The 20,088-nt window shown below is 51.6% G+C and overlaps 1 protein-coding gene across 2 annotated transcripts in view; it reads right to left on the minus strand.

The window, feature by feature from the left end:
• The window catches only part of LOC122380532 (T-box transcription factor TBX20-like), a 51,418-nt gene extending 33,846 nt beyond the window's left edge, over positions 1-17,572 (minus strand). For both annotated transcript variants that reach the window (XM_043363753.1, XM_043363752.1), the window contains exons 1-3: positions 17,228-17,572; positions 16,248-16,436; positions 3,870-4,116 (exon numbers count right to left, since the gene is read on the minus strand). In XM_043363753.1, the coding sequence (XP_043219688.1) occupies positions 3,870-4,116; positions 16,248-16,335 (335 nt within the window). In that variant the 5' untranslated portion in view covers positions 16,336-16,436; positions 17,228-17,572. The remainder of the gene's footprint in view (positions 1-3,869; positions 4,117-16,247; positions 16,437-17,227) is intronic.
• Between the last annotated feature and the right edge of the window lie 2,516 nt (positions 17,573-20,088).

Genomic DNA, 20,088 nt, shown 5'->3' on the forward strand with positions numbered 1-20,088 from the left:
CTTAACGACTCTGACGTGTTTTTATTCGGCCAACAAGCCATTAAATAACGACGCGTCCGTTAGAGATCAATGAGCATTGTGTCGCTACGTTTCTCATTTCTACATACCGAGTCCACAATTACGAAGCATCTCTTCTACAAATGCTGCGCGCAGTCCTGATTTGCAACACATGTGTGCTGCCAAGATCTAGAATAGTCTCATGAGACTAAAATAAGTGCCTCGCCCCTATTTCTGTCGCCGTAACTATCCCTAAGTGTCCCAGTATGTCTAGTTGGTCAGCCATGGCCGAAAAATAGTCAAATTTCAACGTGCATCACCAGCCAGGTGGCCAATAAATAACTCGAGCTTATGAGCAGTAGCCTGTGACTGCCAACATAAAGACTCGAAACAAAACAACCAGACAGCACAAATTAAGAGCCCCTAATTCTAGCGAAGACATGAAACACATTCTCTCTTCAGTAACCCAGAGAACAAAGCGATGAACGGAACCAGCACGGGCCTGCTGCTGTCATTCTGGTCGACCAGACACATCGTTGTTTGTTTTCACGCATGAACGACGACGGTTTAGTCTGGGCTGATCGTCGACTGAGCGTCGGCAGAGGATAGAGTGTGCGCTTATTGTGCCAGGCTCACTGAATTGTCGGTTAAAACCACAGGAGCGCAGCCGTTTCTCTCTCAAGTTATCAAGTGAGGCGGATGAATCACCGTTCAGTGGGTTCAATGTTTCCACGCCGGGCGGAATTGGTACTGTGCCTCACTGGTACTGCTTGCCAGAACACAAATAGAGGAGCCTTTCCGGAGCTTAGCCAGCATTGTAATCGGTTTGAGGAGATGAGCATAACGTTGACTTTCAAAATAGTTTACTTTGTTTGGGTGCATTATGAATTAAAGGGACCCTCCCACCTTAACATTAGTTTTGAGTTGAGATAGCCAAGTTTGCGGCCAGGCTCAGAAACCACCATTTATCCTGGTCGCAACCCCCGCAGCTTTATGGTGTTCAAGAAATTTCTTCCCTTTACTTGCAGGGTGGGACCAGCGTGGTCCCTATCTCTTAACCATTACGGGAATCTGATGACGTCATCAGGCTTTCGAACGTCCGTTAAATGTTTGACTAAAACGTTTTGTAGGACGCGGTGGTACATGCTGCTTTGCGCGCAACAAATGCCGCACTTTCAAATAAAGTCGCTAGGAACAGCGGAGATCCCAAAAAGTAAACAAAAGTAAAAGTCTAATATCTTGAAAACCGGTGAATATTTTTCTATGAAATTTGGTAGATATTCGTTTTTGCTCTTTCTGAACCGAGCGACATCACTTTCATGCCAATTCATTAACTTTTTTGAAGGTGGGAGGGTCCCTTTAACTACTTTATCTCTCGTTTACAGAATACACCGGCAGTTAAGATATATGTAAATTGCAAGTCCATTTCGATTTAACCTCTCTCTGACTCCACCCTCTGCCTTGCTTCTGTTTTTGACAAGCTGTGCAAGCTTGGCGGTGCTCAACTGAGTTGTGTGGGCTGTCCGGAGCTGTCCGGAGCTGTCCGAACCCCCACGGCCCGCTGCCACAGCGGCCAGCGCGTGCCTCCGCTGCGTGCTGGCATATCCTCGAGAAGTCACAACAACAATGGGGGCCTTCGGCGCCGGCCGAGGCACCCAAGCCGCCACAGCCGACCGCTCTTTGACAGTTTCGACGCCGGCAAGAAAAGGTGACGGCGCAGCGCGCATTGTGGCGCAGATGCGGCCGAGTGAGACAATGGTGGCGCGTGGTGCGTCAGATGCACCAATTGCCGTGGTGTGCTCGCTGGTGACGGCAGGCCGACAGACGCACCTGGACGGAGGCACGGCGTGGCGGCTGCGGCCGAGCTGCGGTCTCCACACGTGCAGCAAGCGGCACACGTGGCGGGCACTCCGCACGCAGGGCACGAGGGGCACGCGCGGGGTGCAGCTCAGATGAGGTGGTGCCTCTCGTCAATTGTGTTGGCCGGCCTACCGCGGCTAACTTCCATCAGTTCAACATGTCATAGTTAGATTTCCTGGGAAATCTCCCAGACAGCTTTGAGCTCGCAATCCTACGCATAAAAATGCCGTTTCAGGTGTCATTAATTAACATTGTTCCATGCTCGTCCATACCTGAACAGATATCTATAATTATTACTTTCCTGGGCTTACATTTGATTCCGTTCCTTACAGGTTCGCTGTTAGTGACCCCTGTCTTCTGACTCATTTCACATTCATTCTGTGAAGTTCAGTCGGGCTCCGGAGTTCGTCCATGAGTTTAAGTGGGACACGTCCAGCTATGCCCGAGGGTTCAGCTACCTGGCTAGTGGGGCGCAGAGGCTAACTGCCCTCGCATCAGTGGGCGATCAGAAGATAATGTCACATCTAAAAGCACGCTGGCCGTTTCAATGGCCCTTGAATCACGAATGGCTTTTTCAAAGAAGTAAAAACGTCACTAAATCGAGCATCGTATATTGGCACTGTTGCAAGAATCGCTGCCTATTTCAATAACAAGTAGCCACTTGAGCGAATAAAGGGCTTGGCAATGGGTGGCGTTGAGTGAATGTTGCATTGTCTTTCACCCGCACAGCCCTTTCACTTCAAAGGGCATACTATGCAGGGCATATTTTCTGCAATTGCTCTGAGTTATAGACACTAGACAGTTACCAATCTGAATACCCCACCGATTGACCGACGGCGTATAGGGCACCCTGCGTTTAACCTACTACCCTGCGGTAAGTCTGTGGTTCACCGTCGCCTGGACCCGCCTCAGCCGAGGTGACGGACGCGTGCCGTGACGGGGGCCGTTTGGAGACCTGACGGCAACCTGCCCCGCCTGCCAGGACCCTGTTAGACTCCTTTACCGTCGAGCAAATGGTGACAATGGTTCACAGCACCCCGGCACCGGCCTTGGTAGGTGCTGGCGCCGGCTAATCACCCGCGCTGAGGGTCGTTCGAACCCGGTACCGCACGGAAACGAGCGCGCTGACACCCAGCCGCCATTCGGCACGGCGTTTGGCCGCTCGTGATGAAGTTTCATATTTCATGCCCCGCGGCGGCCGCCATTGTAGTCGGGTCGAACTCGGGTCAGGCCGGCCGGCGCGCCGAGCAGGAAAAACGCACCACCTCAGCCTATCACATCCGGCCGGCTGGTGTGAGGGGTTCGACAGTACTCGCTGGGGGTCCGGCAGTAATCCACGACTCGCGTGTCGACTGCGCGCGCCGCGACCGGCCGCGACCACCGCGACGTCGACGGCCGGCGATAATCGGTAATAGTTGGCCGTCGCCGACCGCCGACGGTGACAAAAAATGGCGTAAAATTCCTGCCGCTTTCACGCGGCCGCTCCGTGACGCCGCTTTGACAGCTCGGTCAGGAGTTCAAAAGGCGGAGTGGAAGCGAGAGTGACGCGCTATGACAGGCCGGGACCGGCCGCTGAGGCTATTCAGGTGCGCCGCCGCCATATTAGCGAGTGGTCCGGCCAGAGCACATTCGCCGGCTCGACCTTTATCTGCGGGAGCGGCCGCGGCGGCCGTGCACGGGGACAGGTGAGGAGGCAGCTGAGACGGATGCCCCGAGATCCCACCGGGTGGCATTCACCGAACGCTGAATGGGAGAGAAAGGAAACTGACAACTTCGCAGGTATGGAATGTCGATATGAAAATGGCGTCAAATGTTGAAAGGACGCCGACGAAGTTATTATGTTTGATGTTTTCAGCAGTCATCGAAGCTTTCCACCACAACATTCTATCGCTCCAAACTCAAACAGCCGCCCATATTCACGTTTCTCTCCACATCATCCCGGTCCCCCTCAGCCCACCTGCTCCTCTCTGACCCCCCAACATCCCCATCATCTCCCCAGCTCCCCCACTCACCTTCCAGTCTTGGTGACAATCATCTCCGTGCCGAGCTCGTGGAACTTCTCCCAGAGCTCCTTGGTCTCGAGCGTGCACTGGACGTCCTGCAGCTCGGCGCACGTGCAGATGCCCTCCGGTTTGGCCTTCTTGCGCTCCTCCTTGTCTTCTCGGACGGCGCTCTCCACTGTGGAGGAGACCTCGGGAGTGCCGCGGTCGCTGCCCTCCAGGACCGTCTCGGCGGCCAGCTCCTCATCCTTTTCTGAAACTGAAAACGATGGAGGAACGTCATCAGGATGAAGTGTTTCTTGTATTCTTGAAGGCGAGAGTCACAAAAACAACACGTCAACTTTAAGGTGGATAAATAATTAGGCACGGATAATCGAGGAAGGATTCAGGATAGCAATGAAAGAGAAAGCAATGTCTGGTGAAGAAAAAAAAACGAAGAAGAAAGGTAGAGAGAAGGGGTGTCTTGTAAAAGTTTAAATAATCCAAAGGCATTAGTCACTCATTCGTAGTCAGTTCACGTCAGTTCCAGATTGCTTTCAAATCTCATGAGCCCCGGTGAGTCAATCACGCGTGATTAATCACGCGTCTATTTCTAGTGATCCAGTATGGTTAGTTTGTTGTGACCGTTGAAGTGAGGAGCGTATCTATTTTCATCACAATACGAAGAACCGATGGAGGCCAGGGGCACCAACCACCGACCGTAGGGCCGGGCGTTAGCCACCGGAATTCCGCCGTGTAACTGCGAAACCCTTTGATTTCGGCAGCGGTGAGCAGATGCTCCCACTCGTCCTCTGTCGGACGGAGCGGCGGCTGACAGCTCGGGAGAGCTTCTGAAGGCGTGTGACACCCCTCTGACGGGCTATGATGCCCTCTGATGGCCCCGAGCAGCCGGTGCAGATGCGGCTGAGGAAGCTGTCGAGATGCCGTCGGCGAGGAAGGCGCAGAGATGAGAACGTTAGACGAGGATGACTGACAAGTGACAATCTAGTCGTTGAGCTCCGCGGAAAGGAGAGCGTCTCTAAATCGGAATATTGTTCTGGAAGACAAGGTGGTGAGGTCAAGGACAACGTCTGGACAGGACACGTTGCATCTGAGGAAATTCATTTTGCTCACTGATCTGCCAGCTGCTAAAAACATAGGCTGTTTAGCAATGCAAGGCATGTGAAAATGCTTATGGAGTGTCCATTTGTTGAACCATAATTCAGCATCAATCGATTGTCGCCTATTCATCGCGGCACTCAGCAATCACATTAATTTGGATGTCGCTCCTTGTCAGCGAGAGATGGGGAAGCCCTCAACTCTGCTTACTGTGAGGGCGAGGCGTGAATGCCAACGCAGGCGTCATACTCGTCAGCTCAGCCTGCTCACCTGCATGCTCTGGGTCAAAACGAACACGGACCGACGCGACCGAGCCACGCAGAACCGCCTAAGAAAAACACCGTCGGGGCAGCGGAGGACGGTGGCCGAGCCTTGCGCCGGAAACGCGCCTTTTTGCGCCACAAGTGCCACGACTGTCCAAGCGTCAGCTACCCACCTGTGGGAGGCGCTAGCCCGGCTAATGTAATCGTTTTCCATTGGCTGGAAACAGCTTCTTATGTATAGAGCCAGCGCACCGGAAGGGAGAGCGACTCGCATGCGAGCGACGCGTAGCGTGAGGCTCAAGAGCTTTATTAAAGGCGATAACTTCATGCATATAGCGCCTCTGCGGTTAGCAACGGACGGCTGACGATGGTGGAACAACGGGGAAAAGCCACCCAGCGCCATCTGAATCGGTTATCGAGCACTGACCGGCTGCTAGCTAACTAGGAACAAACCACAAAATTGACAGCGCAGGTGCCACTAAGGGTGTTTAACGAACTCCACAAAGTGGTGAGGTCACGCCTTTTGGGAGCGCTTTAGGCCGCAGTTCTCACATTAATTTCGATGGACAAAAACCCTGTCTGGTGGTCGGTGCGACTGCAGCGGCGGCGGCGGTGCCCATCGGCCAGTTGGGGCGACCGGCACTGTCCGAGAGGCCACCCCAGGCGGACCATTCACTTAACGAGCCGCGGCCAGGACCGGCCGGACGCCTGAAAACGGCCTCCCGGGATAAAGTCGTTCCCAGTGCGCATGCGTGCAGGCCGGCTCCTTTCCGTGTCTGAGCATCATGCATCAGAGTCTCTGCCGAGGATAAGCATCCCAGTGTTATAACCAACACCTCCACATCTGCAAATGGGATGTGACCACGTTATTCGCGCATAAAAGCTGCGAAACGCCTTTGATGTTCGCGGACCGAGCCGACTCGGAATCATCGTAAAGGCAAATTATTGCGTTCAATGGAGCATTAGCCGGCCTACGAATTAGGAAGTGTAACAGACACAAGGCCGGCTCCTTTGAAGCGGCCCATTCCGTGCCGAATGGCGATATGATACTTAGCAAATTGCACCCAATTTGTTAAATAAAGATTATAATTCGCGTCAGGAGCAGGGAGGTCCGTCTCGTTTTCATTTAGCCAATCCCCGCCGCATGGATGGCCGGCTCGTTCCGAAACCCAGCCGCCAATTTGCCGAGAATTTGTAAAATTTGGGTGGTAACCAATTATACATTAATGGGCAATAAAGTAGTGGGCTAATTGAAAGTGAGCGCCCGGCGCAGTGAGCCGGCGGCCGGCCGCGGCGCCCAACGAGCCGCCCGCCCACGGATATGGAAAATGACCGAGTGTCGATAATTTCATACCGAGAGAGGTGCACGGCTCGGCGCGCCGGTGTCACGCCCTAAAACGGCTTGTTCTGTCTGACAATTGGCAGTAAAACACCGATATTCTTCTTTACGACAGTCGCGCCGCCGGTCCGGTACCATAAATCGCGATAAACGAGTCTAATGGTGCACAGTAATATTGTGATATTTTCAGCTGACTGATATTTTCGCAATCAGTACTGATCAGTAAATGAATACGTGGCGGGGTCCGCCTTTGTAAGACTGTTTCGGAGGTTGCAGGAGATTTGCAGTGAAAAACATTGCTGAGGATGCGCGGCGATGTCCTCAGGGGATACGCATTATGTCTGATCAGGGGCTGGTTTCCGTCGTCCATTTTCGTCCCTGGTTCCCGCTCGCTAGATATATGGTCAAGAAACAACCGGGACATCAACCGGGTAGTAATCAGACTCTCGCTCGTTTCAATCTCCGGTACTTGGAGCCGTGATCTGGTGAAAGGACACTAAAACCCATTACAAATGAACGTTGCAACATTCGGCTTAGCTGCTTACATGTGTTGCACATACAAAACAATTAAAACGGATTGGTATTAAACGTCATGTTGCAGTGTTTCAAGTGACCGCTCGCACCTGTCCAAGTCCCAGTACGTTCATAAATATAGACATTTTGACTACCCAACGTACAAGAAAGGACAACTACATCTCGTGGCTTAAAATAACATAAAGTTCGCCACTGGAGGTGATAATATATTGTTTACAGCGCACCTGAGAATGCAATTGCACCTCGTCTAGGCATATCTATAATATACAGCTCATACATCGCACTCAGCACTTAATTCCATTTTATGCATGTCGCGTAAATATCCGTCCGATTTTCATGCCCACGCTGGTCTGTCTAGCGGCTTCATCAGCTGGTCTCCCACTGTGCGCCCTGCTGGAGGATCGAGCCCCTCCCATCCGCTCCACCCTTCAGTCCGACCCCCTCCTCGGCCACCACCCTCACCCATCGGAAGCGACACCCCACCAACTGAGGTGACGCGCGCGCAGCGTCACATATCGTTATGGCGACCGGGCGCGCCGCATTCGTCACTGCTGATCCACGCGCCGCGGGTGTGGACAAAACAGCGGCGCTCGGCGGCGGCCGGCGCTGAGCTCGCCGAGCTGATGCTGAGCTGACGGTGAGCTGATGCTGAGCTACGGCCTCTGACTGTCGACTGGTGGCCAGCGCGCGCCGCCCGAGATCCATAAAGCAGGGCGGAGTCGACCGACCGGACGGACGCGGAGGTCCCGGCGCGCGCGAAGGGTGTCCGAGAGACGCCCGAGTGTTCAGCGGGGTGCCCCGAGTGCCCAGTGGGGTGCCACAAAGTCCCTGTGATTTGCTGTGGTTGATGGGAGAGACCACAGGTAATGGATCATCTTCAGCTTTCAAAAACATTTCTGACGAGGAAATCTTTTCCAAAATACCAGAATACTAAGTGAACAGCTGTTCGGACACCAGTTAAACGGACCAACTGGGAGTTTTACGAGTTCGAGAAACAGCTGTATCGGGGACAACGTGCAGCGACTACTATAAGCTCGAAAAACTGCCGTGACTACTTCCTTTCAGCTGTAAATTTGGTATGTGTGCGCACAGACCAAATCAGTAGCGGCTGAACACTTTCAGTTAAGCGGGGGGGGGGGGTACTGCCGACTTTTGGTCCCATTCTTTCCATGCAGCGCATAGGGCTAATGTTAAACTGGCAAAATTAAGGGGGCACGGTGCCCCGGTGCCCTCTCCCCCCCCCCCCCGTTCCGCCGCCTATGGACCAAATGCGAGCTTGGTCAGAGAGTCTTTCCGGATCACCTGTACCGGAAAAACACGCTGCGCCCAACAGCACCCTTTTCGACTGTTAAAATCCCAGTCAACAGCGTTATGGGCCTGCGAAAGCTAAAAACAAACGCTGTTTTGACAGCAGCTGTAGGCTCGGACAGCTACTCGGACGGTCAGTTCCCGCTCCGACCGACATAGGCTCAGACAGCTGCTCTTTCGACAGCTTTTCGGACAGCTGCTGTCCTGACAGCTATAGGCTCGAAGGTCTGCTATCCCGACAGTTTAGGCTTTGACAGCTGCTGTTCCGACCGTCATAACCTCTGACAGTTGCTGTTCCAACTGCCATAACCTCTGACAGTCGCCGCGCTGCCAGCCGGCTCGGGTGACAGTCTCACAGCTGGGTGGTCGGGTGGGTGGGACGCCGACGGGCGTCAGTTGCGAGATATGGGCACGGCAGGGGGCGGCCGGCCAGCTCCGGTGGACACAGCGGACCTTCAGTGGGTGCACTGTGCACGTGCAGTCTGGAATGTCACGGGTGGGGCCGACTCGCTTTCACTGACTCATGCTCCTCGGCAACGCGCGAGGTTCTGAATGGACAAACCACAGCAGTGGAGGGTCTGCAACTTAGATAAGACGGATTATGAGGTTTAGGTAGTGCGAATGAAAATGGTTACGGAGCGAGCGAAGCGAGCGTAGTCTTTCCTTAGATTAACGGAAATTTCTGGGTATTGAGCGGCCGGCCGGCCGGCCGTGCGGACGCTTTTGCGAGGCTTATATCTCAGCAACCACTTGACCGATTTACACGCGGTAATTTTTGTAGGGTAGCTTCATTCCTTCTACCAAGTATTGGACTATTCCCGATGCATGTGGGTGACCCCTTATGCACGTGCCACGTGCAAAACGAAGAGGTGTCAGTTTTGCAGTTGTTGCAATATCTCGGTAACTACTTGGCCGATTGCGCTGAAAGTTGGCATGTAGGTAGGCACCCACTAGGCACTGCATATCCATGTGCCAGAGTTGGGGTGCTGCTGCACGTGCGCACGTGCAGGGGTCGTTTCCAGATCTCGAGAACGGCGGGGCCGATGGCGCTCAAATTTGGTACACGGATAGGGACCAGTTAGTAGGGTGCCGTGCACAAGTCAGTTGGGACCCATTTAGCACGTGCGCACGTGCAGGGTGCCGCTCCCAGATCTCGAGAACGGCTGGACCGATTGTGCTCAAATTTGGCACATCGCTAGAAACCGGTCAGTAGGGTGCCGTGCACAAGTCAGTTGGAGGTACCCCCTCGAAATTTCGCACGTGCAAGACTCACCCCCTCGCTCGCTCCGTTAGTCGCCCCAAAAGGCGCTATACTGGTAGTAAAAAGCTTACCGAACAAAATATGAAGCAATATGTCAACGGAAGCCCATGATACGATCAGCAAGTAGAATCAATTGAATGCGTTCAACAGAGATGCTGCGACCGGTTTATAGTCTCTAGACTCAAATGACTGCATCGTTGCAGAAGCGGCGAAAGACAGCACTGAGTCCTTGCCGTTCATTGCTCTGAGGGGCTGTCGGGCTATATGAAGTTGCAGCAGCAGCTATGTAATGTAACAAAATATGATAGGACGGGAAGGTAATTGAGAAGAAAAAAGACAAATCAGGGTTCATGTATGAAGCAGAGAGCAAGGAATCAAATTTAACGACGTATTTATCAGGACTGCAGAGTCGGAGCCGGAGCCGGAGTCGGATCCAGTCGGAGTCAACAGTTCTTCTCGGAGTCGGAGTTGGAGTCGAAGTCGCAAAAAATACCGATTCCTACTCCGGAGTCGGAGTTAATAATGCACGACTCAAAGGCATGCCCTATGCCTGTTTCTTTGAAAATGTTACGCTCGTTGACCTTTCCAAAATAGTTTTGTCGAAGCTTAGGCCATACTGCTGTTTCAGACGAGCGTTTCCAGCGAAAAAAAACTGAAGCTGCCCTCTCTTCATTTTAGTTTTGCGGACTATTTATAAATAGCCCGCAAAACTAGGCTTGTAAGGCTTTGGAACGTGCAAAGGATCGTTTCCGGCAATGTAAAGATATTCGACATGATCCTGGCTACCATGACATGGACTTGAGGGAAATGTCCGGAGTCGGAGCTGGAATCAGAGTAGGAGTCGGAGTCACCAAAAAGTTAATCGGGTCTGCAGCACTGGTTACGGAGCGAGCGAAGCGAGCGTAGTCTTTCCTTAGATTAACGGAAATTTCTGAGTATGAGCGGGCCGGGCGCTTTTGTGAGGCTTATATCTCAGCAACGACTTGACCGATTTACACGCGGTAATTTTTGTACGGTATCTTCATTCCTTCTACCAAGTATTGGACTATTCCCGATGCATGTGGGTGACCCCTTATGCACGTGCCACGTGCAAAACGAAGAGGTGTCCGTTTTGTAATTGTTGCAATATATCGGTAACTACTTGGCCGATTGTGCTGAAAGTTGGCATGGAGGTAGGCACCCACTAGGCACTGCATATCCATGTACCAGAGTTGGGGTGCTGCTGCACGTGCGCACGTGCAGGGGTCGTTTCCAGATCTCGAGAACGGCTGGACCGATGGCGCTCAAATTTGGTACACGGTTAGGGACCAGTTAGTAGGATGCCGTGCACAAGTCAGTTGGGACCCATTTTGCACGTGCGCACGTGCAGGGTGCCGCTTCCAGATCTCGAGAACGGCTGGGCCGATTGTGCTCAAATTTGGCATATTGCTAGAGACCGGTTAGTAGGGTGCCGTGCTCAATTCAGTTGGAGGTACCCCCTCGAAATTTCGCACGTGCAAGGCCCATCCTCTCGCTCGCTCCGTTAGTCGCCCCAAAAGGCGTTATACTGGTATTGATATTCCACTAAGTTTTGGCTTTAATTGTTTGGAAACTATAAGCCATAATTCACAATAAAAAATATTTGAACTATATTGAACTTAGGTGACCTGACCACTAACCTGACTCAAAATAAGCTCAAATATCTTTTAAAGGTAGTGTGCCACCTTTGAAAGATTTTCCATTTTATTTTTCCTAGGATAAGAAGCTTCTGTTTTTACCTAATATCGCAAAAAAATCAAAAATGGGCCTGGAATAGTGCCTTTTTCGCTTAAAAGTTTATCGGTTTTTCGATATGTATAACAATTGTAGTGGGCTGACCTGTAAACAGGCGTCGGCAAGTGACGGCAACAATTCGAATGCGGCGCACATGTGACAATAAGCAAAGGTCATTATAGAGTTACGACGTACGGGAATGAGTTATCAGCTGTCTAATCGTAGACAACACAATGTCGAGCCTTAAACTGTAAGCCTGTATTGGTATTGTTTCTTTTATTTGGCTGTCGAAAATTATTTATGGTTTGAAATATGATTTTATGTAAAATAATTGATATGAAAAAGCCGTCTCTTAAGTTATGACCCCATTTCACCATACGCAAGTGGCAGAAATGACAATGATCAGCTGACGCATTTTTCTTGGCCGAAGTCAGAGCGCGCGGCCCGACGCACCACCACCGCACCACAAAGTATGAGCAGAAGCCGCGCCCAAAGCCAGGGCCCCGGTAACGTGAGGTAGCCGAGTCGGGGCAGCGTGCGCTGACCCAAGCCGGGGCCGCAGCTTTGGGCGCGGTCTACCGCATCCCCGCGGGCAGCCCCGGGCCATCACATGACACCGGGAGGACGCGCGGCCCCGGCTTGGGTCAGCGCACGCTGCCCCGACTCGGCTACCTCACGTTACCGGGGCCCTGGCTTTGGGCGCGGTCTACCGCACCACCTAACAGGCGTGTTCGAAACCGCAGGAGATGATGATGAACGGGTTTATCGAAACTTGATTGGATGAACATATCGGTAATAGCGATTTCAGTGTGTGCATTTATTGTTCATAGTGGTGTGAAATGTGGTTGGGGTACGACCGACAACCCGTCGGGGCGAATTTCGCACTGGGGTACTCAAAATTTGAAGAATTTAAGACGTTTCCATGAATTTTGAAGGTATGGATAAGTTCTAAAAATCCGGTTCTCCTTATCTGGGCCATTATCTCCATACGGTCCAGGAAAGCTGGCACACTACCTTTAATGATCTTTGACCACCTTTTAAGTTTCATTTTCTTGTCGGTGTCCTCTAAGAGCATCAGTTTATTGATCAATTCTATATCACAGATTTATGTTCACTTGCTTTTCACATTTTGAAACCTAATCATTTGAATTTGTATTCGCATTTATCATTTACTTTCAACTGAAAGCAAGCTGTGTTCAACCAGATGATGGGGTCCTTACCCACTGAAGTCTTTTTTCAGCAGTTTTGCTATATATACGGAAACGAAACAAAACAACACGAAATTTTAGATTCATTAAATTGCCATACCACCTATTGGCAGCTACTTAATTCCAAATATGCACGCAGCATATTGCAGTATTGCACCAAAATGAACAATAAACGCTTGGACAGGCTTGTTTCGGACCCGTCTTACGCGACTATCAGCTCAGCTGGAGCGCGCCTTGGTTTGCGCAGGGCAGGTCAGATTGGACTTGAAGTGATCTGTCACTAAATTATTGATAATAATAATAAAAATAATAATAATAGCCTCTGTCACAAATTCGAATCATATGCGACCGCTAGCCTCAATTCCACTTTATTGGAAACGCCTCCCCAATATCAGGCGCTAAAGCCATCGCTGCAGAGGGGAAGGCGCCCCAAATCATGTTAGCAAGAATAGTCCGATCACCGCCACCAATGAACCAGCGGCCACCATTATGGGAAGCGGGGAGCTAATCGCTCCAGGATGGGGAGCAGCGGGGAGCCGAACACACACAGACAGACAGACAGACAGACAGACAGACAGACGCGGCACACTGCTGGATGCGGCCCGGCGAAGAGGGGAGATCGCGGCACACGAGAAACATTTATCACAGGGGCACACTGCATAACTGGGGAGGCCGGAGTGGGCGTCCCACAGCCGCAGAATAGATGAAACCGCGCTCTGACCACTGGGGAATTCAGCCACGAGCGGTCGGAGCGGAAACTTATGGAGCACGAGTGGTCCTAACGGGATCGGGGGAGCTCAATGAAAAGAAAATTGAGCTTTTCAGGATGGAAGGAAAGATGGAGAAAACATCGCCGGGGACACAAAGGCGACGGTGACGGCCGAATCCTTTAGAGACGGTGGGACATCTTTGGTGGCCGTGTCAGAAGCTGGGATGTTAGGTGCCTCAAGAATCGGACCTCCCACAGAATCGGAGCGGCGAGAAAACGGTAAACGACGTGCTCCCATTGCGGAGGATTTCATTATCGCGAGATCCGCTGACGATTGCTAAGGAAATCGTTAATACTTCTAGTGGATAAAGCTGGGCATTTTTCGAAAGGCTCCATAGAGTCCCACTTTATAAAAAGAAATGTAGGCATCACACATACACAAAACACACATAAAGCACAAAAATCACGAAGAATCAGCCGGATTATGTAGCAAGGAACAATCAGGGAACGTGTACATAAACTTGACCGAATGGACATTGGCAATGTATGTAAACTGAGATCCACCGAGCTGCTGAAAGTGGAATATAAACAGAAAAGCAGCATCGTAAAAACAACATAAGCGGAACATGTTTTATACCTGTCCGTCGTTTCCCAACTAGCTACCATGGAATGAAGCAAGAAATAATCAAATTATAAAGGCTGCAAATGTGCCAGTCTTAGGTGGCTAAGCACTAGTAGGCAGGGTTACAGCTGGGTCCTAACACTGCACCGCACCCTGAACTACAGCTTCACACGACATGCCAAGGCTCCGACCCTCAGTATTTGGAAATGAACCAGTAAGTTAAGAAGCCATTAGGCTCCATGGGCTGTCTTGAAACTAAGCCATTGAGCATTCTCTCGCTCTTCAAAATGCTGTCATTCATAACAAGACACATCTCAGAGATTGGTCCTGGCTTTGAAGCCATTAGGACAAGCTGAGAAGCCGTCAGCTTAACCTGACTAGCCACCTTCCCGGGACAGAACATGAAGTTGGGCATCTGGATCTGGATCTCGGTAAGCCTTCGAGCGATCCTGGCGATACCATCCTCGGTCCACACATCTCACGGCGGACTTGCCGGTAGCCGCGGCTTGTAAACCTGGTAAACGGCCGGCAGATACCATCGGCCGCGCGCCGCACTCGCTGGATTGCCGAGCGCGTGTCGCTCGCGCACTGGATCTGATTAGGGGCACACGCGCGGCGGGACACGACAGCATGGTAGGGCGGCCCGCGGTCACCTGATATCCCTGTGGTGTCGCCGAGAGGGTCGCTGAGTGAAACTGAGCCCCTCAGTGACCGCGGTATTGTGCTGTGTGTTACTGGGAACAATAGTGAATCACCACTGCCCTGAGAGGGCGCTCGAAGCACGCCCGTTAGAGACTAGCAGCTTAATTAGGGGTACGGCCACACCTCCAGTGAGTGTAACCCGGACCTCCCAAACCGTCCATGATGCTAACACCGCGGTTCTAAGAGCCAGGTGTTGGCATGTGTGTTGCACATGATGCATTTTGACAGTCATGTGATGAGAAGATGCCATAAACTATTTGGTCGCATAGGCAGCTGAGGACAGGTCATATTTACCCTCTGCGGACCCCCCACAGACACTTCCGAGGGAAAATGTACGGTACCTGGCAAATAACTAACTATATAGGCGTGGCCGGTTTAGCGTAAGCCGCTCGTAAATACTCCCCACCCAGACATATTTGCATCGTCTTGACCGCAAGGATCATCTGTTTAATGCAAATCACTGACGCCTAATAGTGCTGAAAATTACGCGAATGACGCAAGATTACATGATTTGAAAGATGGCACGCGTGGAATTTTTAGCAAAGTAAGCAACATTTATATGGAATTTGCGTTGAGCCTTCAAAATAGGTGACTTTGTCTTGGGGATAACTCCACAAGATGACGAATGGGAATGCTTGCAACGAGAAAAGTGCATGCGTCCATCGCATGCTGACAGATATCCACTGTGCAGTTTATATGTGGTATCGAAGAAAAAACTGCCAAATCACTATGATTTACGATGCTATGTCTCACTATGCTTTACACGGTTAATGACTTATAGCCTGCAGAAGTCTGCCTATTGACTTAGTCGTAACCTTTACGAACGAGGTTACCACCATATGGACTTTCAAGCACAACACCACTTGGGCATGCTGTTACAAAACAATTACACACAGCTGATATCCATTCAAATGCATGCAATGCATCAGCTCACTGAGCATGTTTGCATATTTAATACCACCTTTGCTAAGAAATGAAATGCTATGTTTAAAAAGATCTGTCGATGCTTCACGCCACGCACTGCAGTTTAAAATGAAGTGTCAGAAGTGTCGTATAGCTATAGCATGAGCAGCACATGACACTATTGCCATTACTTCACTGCATTCGCTTCACTACAGTTACCAGTGGGAAAAGACGCCAGATGACAGCGAATCATCTGTGTCAGATGAAAGCGTGACACCAGTGTCAGATGACAATGTGACACCAATTTCAGATGACAGTGTAGGAAGCAACGATAAGAGAATGTACAATATTTTCAGTATAGCATGCTTATTGCCAGATGACAGTTTGTCATCATCATCAAATAGCAAAGCATTAGAGATGACAGATGGCACATGACAGCTGATAATGTGTCAGTGATGGCAGATGCTTATCAGTGTACATTGCTGACATCCGACAGTGTCATTTCTGAGAACTGTCACTATGCTACATTTGTCATTGCTGTCACCAGACAGCCTGACATAGCTGTCATCTGACAGTGTGTCATCCTCACCTTGCTCGGTCCTACCCGTGAGTGCCGGCTGACAGCGTATCATTACTGTCCCCTGACAGTGTGTCATGTCTGTCATCTGACAGTGTGTCACCTTGCCCTCACCTTGCTCGGCGCGGCCCATGAGTGCCGCGATGGAGAAGTCGGTGGAGCGCGGTTTGTTGAGCGCCTCTGCCATTTGTGTGTCCAGCATTGGTGGGTCGGCGCAGGTCAGGTCAGGTCGCGCAGGTCAGGCGAGCAGCGACACGACGCGGGGGTCCGAACAGGACCTGTGGCCCTTCGGCGGAGAGTAATCTGCAATGGAGGGAATGTGTCAGACTACTTGGTTTCATAAGTTGTCAACTGCCCTCCCGTTTTGTCTCATGACAGGAATGTCATTAGGTACGTGTCAAAAGCAATAACCACCGAAAACTAACCCGTTCAAAACCTTTCCACTGCACTCTCCAGGGATCGTCAATCCAAGCAAGTCAGCGTAAACTTTCAAGGACAATTCGATATGTGTTGGTGACACCCTTCCCGAAGACAGTATGACACTTCCGGTTGCTTATATCGATAGTCGCATTTCACGCAGTGCCAATCAAGGAATCCCTTACTCAGTCTATTTAGGTGTGTCTGTATATTACATCCTCTAACATGTCTGTATATCCCTCTCCTCTATGGCCCCACCAAAATCCGCCACACTACCGACACCCCACCGCCTCCCTGCACGGCGGCGGAGCGGCCGCGTGTGACGGGCTCGACCGAGCCGAGTCGGCTTTCCCGGCGCTCGGCGGTCGGCAGGGAGCGGAGACGAGCCTCCCGACCAGAAATCGACGCGTCGAGAGCGACAGACTGACCGGCACGGACTCAGGTTAGGACGAGTCAGATATGTGAAGGATGGGGGCAATGCCGGAAGCTATATCAAAGCAGCCGCGAGAGATCTGCACCGGTTGCAAACGTCCAGCGCTGCAGCGGCAGCGGGCGCCTGAGGCGGTAGCGGCAGTGGCGGCGGGCGGTGGATGACGTGATGGTGGCGGGATGACGGCTGCCGTCGGTGACAGACCGATGACTGTCGTGTCAGAGTGACGCATCGGGCCGTAACTCACCTGCCGTCGATGCCGATGAAGCTGTCCGACACTATTAGAAGAGCTGTCGATGGTCTCAGATGATGGTGTTTATCCGAGCTCCGACAGCGCTGATGACCCGCTGGTCCGATCAGGTCAGGTCAGGTCAGGTCAGGTCAGCTCAGACCACAGTCAATCCAGACCTAATACCAGCACTGTATCACAAGTCCCGTTCGTCGCACACACCACACTGAACGTCCTCCAACGTTGCGTCGTTTTCGACGACCGTCGTCACCGGCGTTGGCTGTGGCACACCGGACCGTCCTGAAGACACTGGGTGGTCGCGGCGCGTCCGCTGGACTGCCGTCGGCTGCGGCAACTGCAAATCACCCGAAAACGGCGGGGTCGACTGGGCGGCGGCGGCGGCTCGGCGGCGGCGGGCGCCGGGCGAGCCTGTCGCCGCCGCCCGCCGGTCGACTCACCACTCGCCGCTCACAACGGCCGTGGGCTAGTGCGGATCCGGCCGCACCGCCGCCGTCGGCGCCCCTCCCCGCTGGTGGGCGGGGGAGCCGCCGAGCCGGCGAACTCGAAAGGTGTGTCGGTTTTCTGACGAGATGCGGAACTTTCGGTGAGGTGAAGACGCCATCCGGATTTATGCCGCGCGCAGATTGGCGTTCTGAGATCTAAACTTGGAGTTGGCCTGAGGTGGGGACGGTTATTGCTTCATAACCCGTCTCGAGTTTCGCGGAAGTGGAGGTGCGTCGGCCGGTTAGAGGCTCGTAACTGAGTGTCGGAGCTGGCTGAGGCTCCAGCGATGCAGGACTGACAGCTAGAAGGCCGGTGGAGTCTTCAGACGCCTGGAATAGCCCCGACAGACGGATACCGTGACGACAACTCGTGGATGGGCCTCGGAAGATCGGGCGACAGCGTGACATTTCGCTCACCTTTCGGGGACTCTTGAAAGTTTAAGATACTTTCACCGGAAAGGTCCCGCGGAGTGATAGTGGCTTCATCTGGAAAGTGATAAAACGTCTTACGTTGAAACTGCAAAGTGAACTTAAAGGTTACCTGGGAAGCGAAAATAGTCAAGCTACGGTAAACCATAATAGATAGGTGAGTTGATTACACTACGTTAATAAGAATTGGTTTTTGATGCAGCAGATGAATGTGCAATAAAACTATATTTTTGCTTTCGGTGAGCGAAAATAGAAGTGTTTGCCGTTTGGTGACGCATTATAGTGTCATACATCATACATTTACTGCATCTTCAGCAGCCGTCTGATCAATTTCCTATTTATTACGGAGCGAGCGAAGCGAGCGTAGTCTTTCCCTAGATTAACGGAAATTTCTGAGTATGAGCGGCCGGCCGGCCGGCCGGCCGGCCGTGGTCACGGTTTTGCGACGCTTATATCTCAGCAACCACTTGACCGATTTACACGCGGTAATTTTTGTAGGGTAGCTTCATTCCTTCTACCAAGTATTGGACTATACCCGATGCATGTAGGTGACCCCTTATGCACGTGCCACGTGCAAAACGAAGAGGTGTCACTTTTGTAATTGTTGCAATATCTCGGTAACTACTTGGCCGATTGCGCTGAAAGTTGGCATGTAGGTAGGCACCCACTAGGCAATGCATATCCATGTGCCAGAGTTGGGGTGCTGCTGCACGTGCGCACGTGCAGGGGTCGATTCCAGATCTCGAGAACGGCTGGACCGATTGCGCTCAAATTTGGTACACGGTTACGGAGCAGTTAGTAGGGTGCAGTGCACAAGTCAGTTGGGACCCATTTTGCACGTGCGCACGTGCAGGGTGCCGCTTCCAGATCTCGAGAACGGCTGGGCCGATTGTGCTCAAATTCGGCACATCGCTAGAGACCGGTTAGTAGGGTGTCGTGCAATTTCAAAAAAAAAACCCTCGCAATTTCGCACGTGCAAGGCCCACCCTCTCGCTCGCTCCGTTAGTCGCCCCATAAGGCGCTATACTGGTAATACGTAAGGCACGATAGTGTGAGAAAAACTTTACATGCCTATCGCATCAGTAGACCAACAGTCAGTATCAGGCGCACTTCCAAAGCTGGGTGAATATCAAGCTGCAATCAACAACGATGCCAAAGTATTTGACGATTGGGACTTGGGACTATGGGGTAAACATCGAAGACAGGGACAAGCCTAAGGCAAATCCAAGTCCTGATCGTTCACCCTATTTATGAGACTTTTTGTTGCAATTACTCGTTAGCTTGAAAAGCAAAGCAAAAGAAAAGAAATGATCGATGCTCGTATCAACTTAGGTTAGAAATCAGGCTGACTTTCAGATGGCTCGGTTCGACCTTTAGGGCAGGGGGAACGAGAGCATCATCAAGAGGATCGACATCGACTTAAATGAGGATAGCCCACTACAAGTACAAAAAAAACGAATAATGCTGATCGAATAATGCTAAATCTAACCATTTGTATTGCTTACAGAGTGAGTGATTTATTCACATCAAAGATTTTCCCTATAAACAAGGAAGCCATTAAAAAGTCATATTGAATGAATAGGAACAACTTCAAAATATTTTAAATGATAATTTGATCTCAGGTTATGCAGCATTATCTAAATTTGGGAAATGTGCTATTTGCATGTGCCAATAGTGGGCTAGCAGTTAGCACTTCGCATACGATTCTGCTAGAGTGTATGGTCGGTCCCTGGCCTGCATAATGCTGTGAATCAGAGCTATCACAGAAGGGCAGCCAAGCCAGCGCCCACAGAAGACACCCAGCCGTCTTAGCTCGACATCATCACCTCTGCTACACCACAAGCAGGTCGACCGACCGGGATCGATTTCCGGCAGAGAGGGGTGTTTTATTGCCGTGACATTACAGCGAGGGGACGGGGAGGGTGCTGCTCATTTGACGAACCCCAC

This window comes from Amphibalanus amphitrite, unplaced genomic scaffold (genome assembly GCF_019059575.1).
Source record: "Amphibalanus amphitrite isolate SeventyFive unplaced genomic scaffold, NRLGWU_Aamphi_draft 000100F_arrow, whole genome shotgun sequence".
Classification (NCBI taxonomy): Eukaryota; Metazoa; Arthropoda; class Thecostraca; order Balanomorpha; family Balanidae; genus Amphibalanus; species Amphibalanus amphitrite.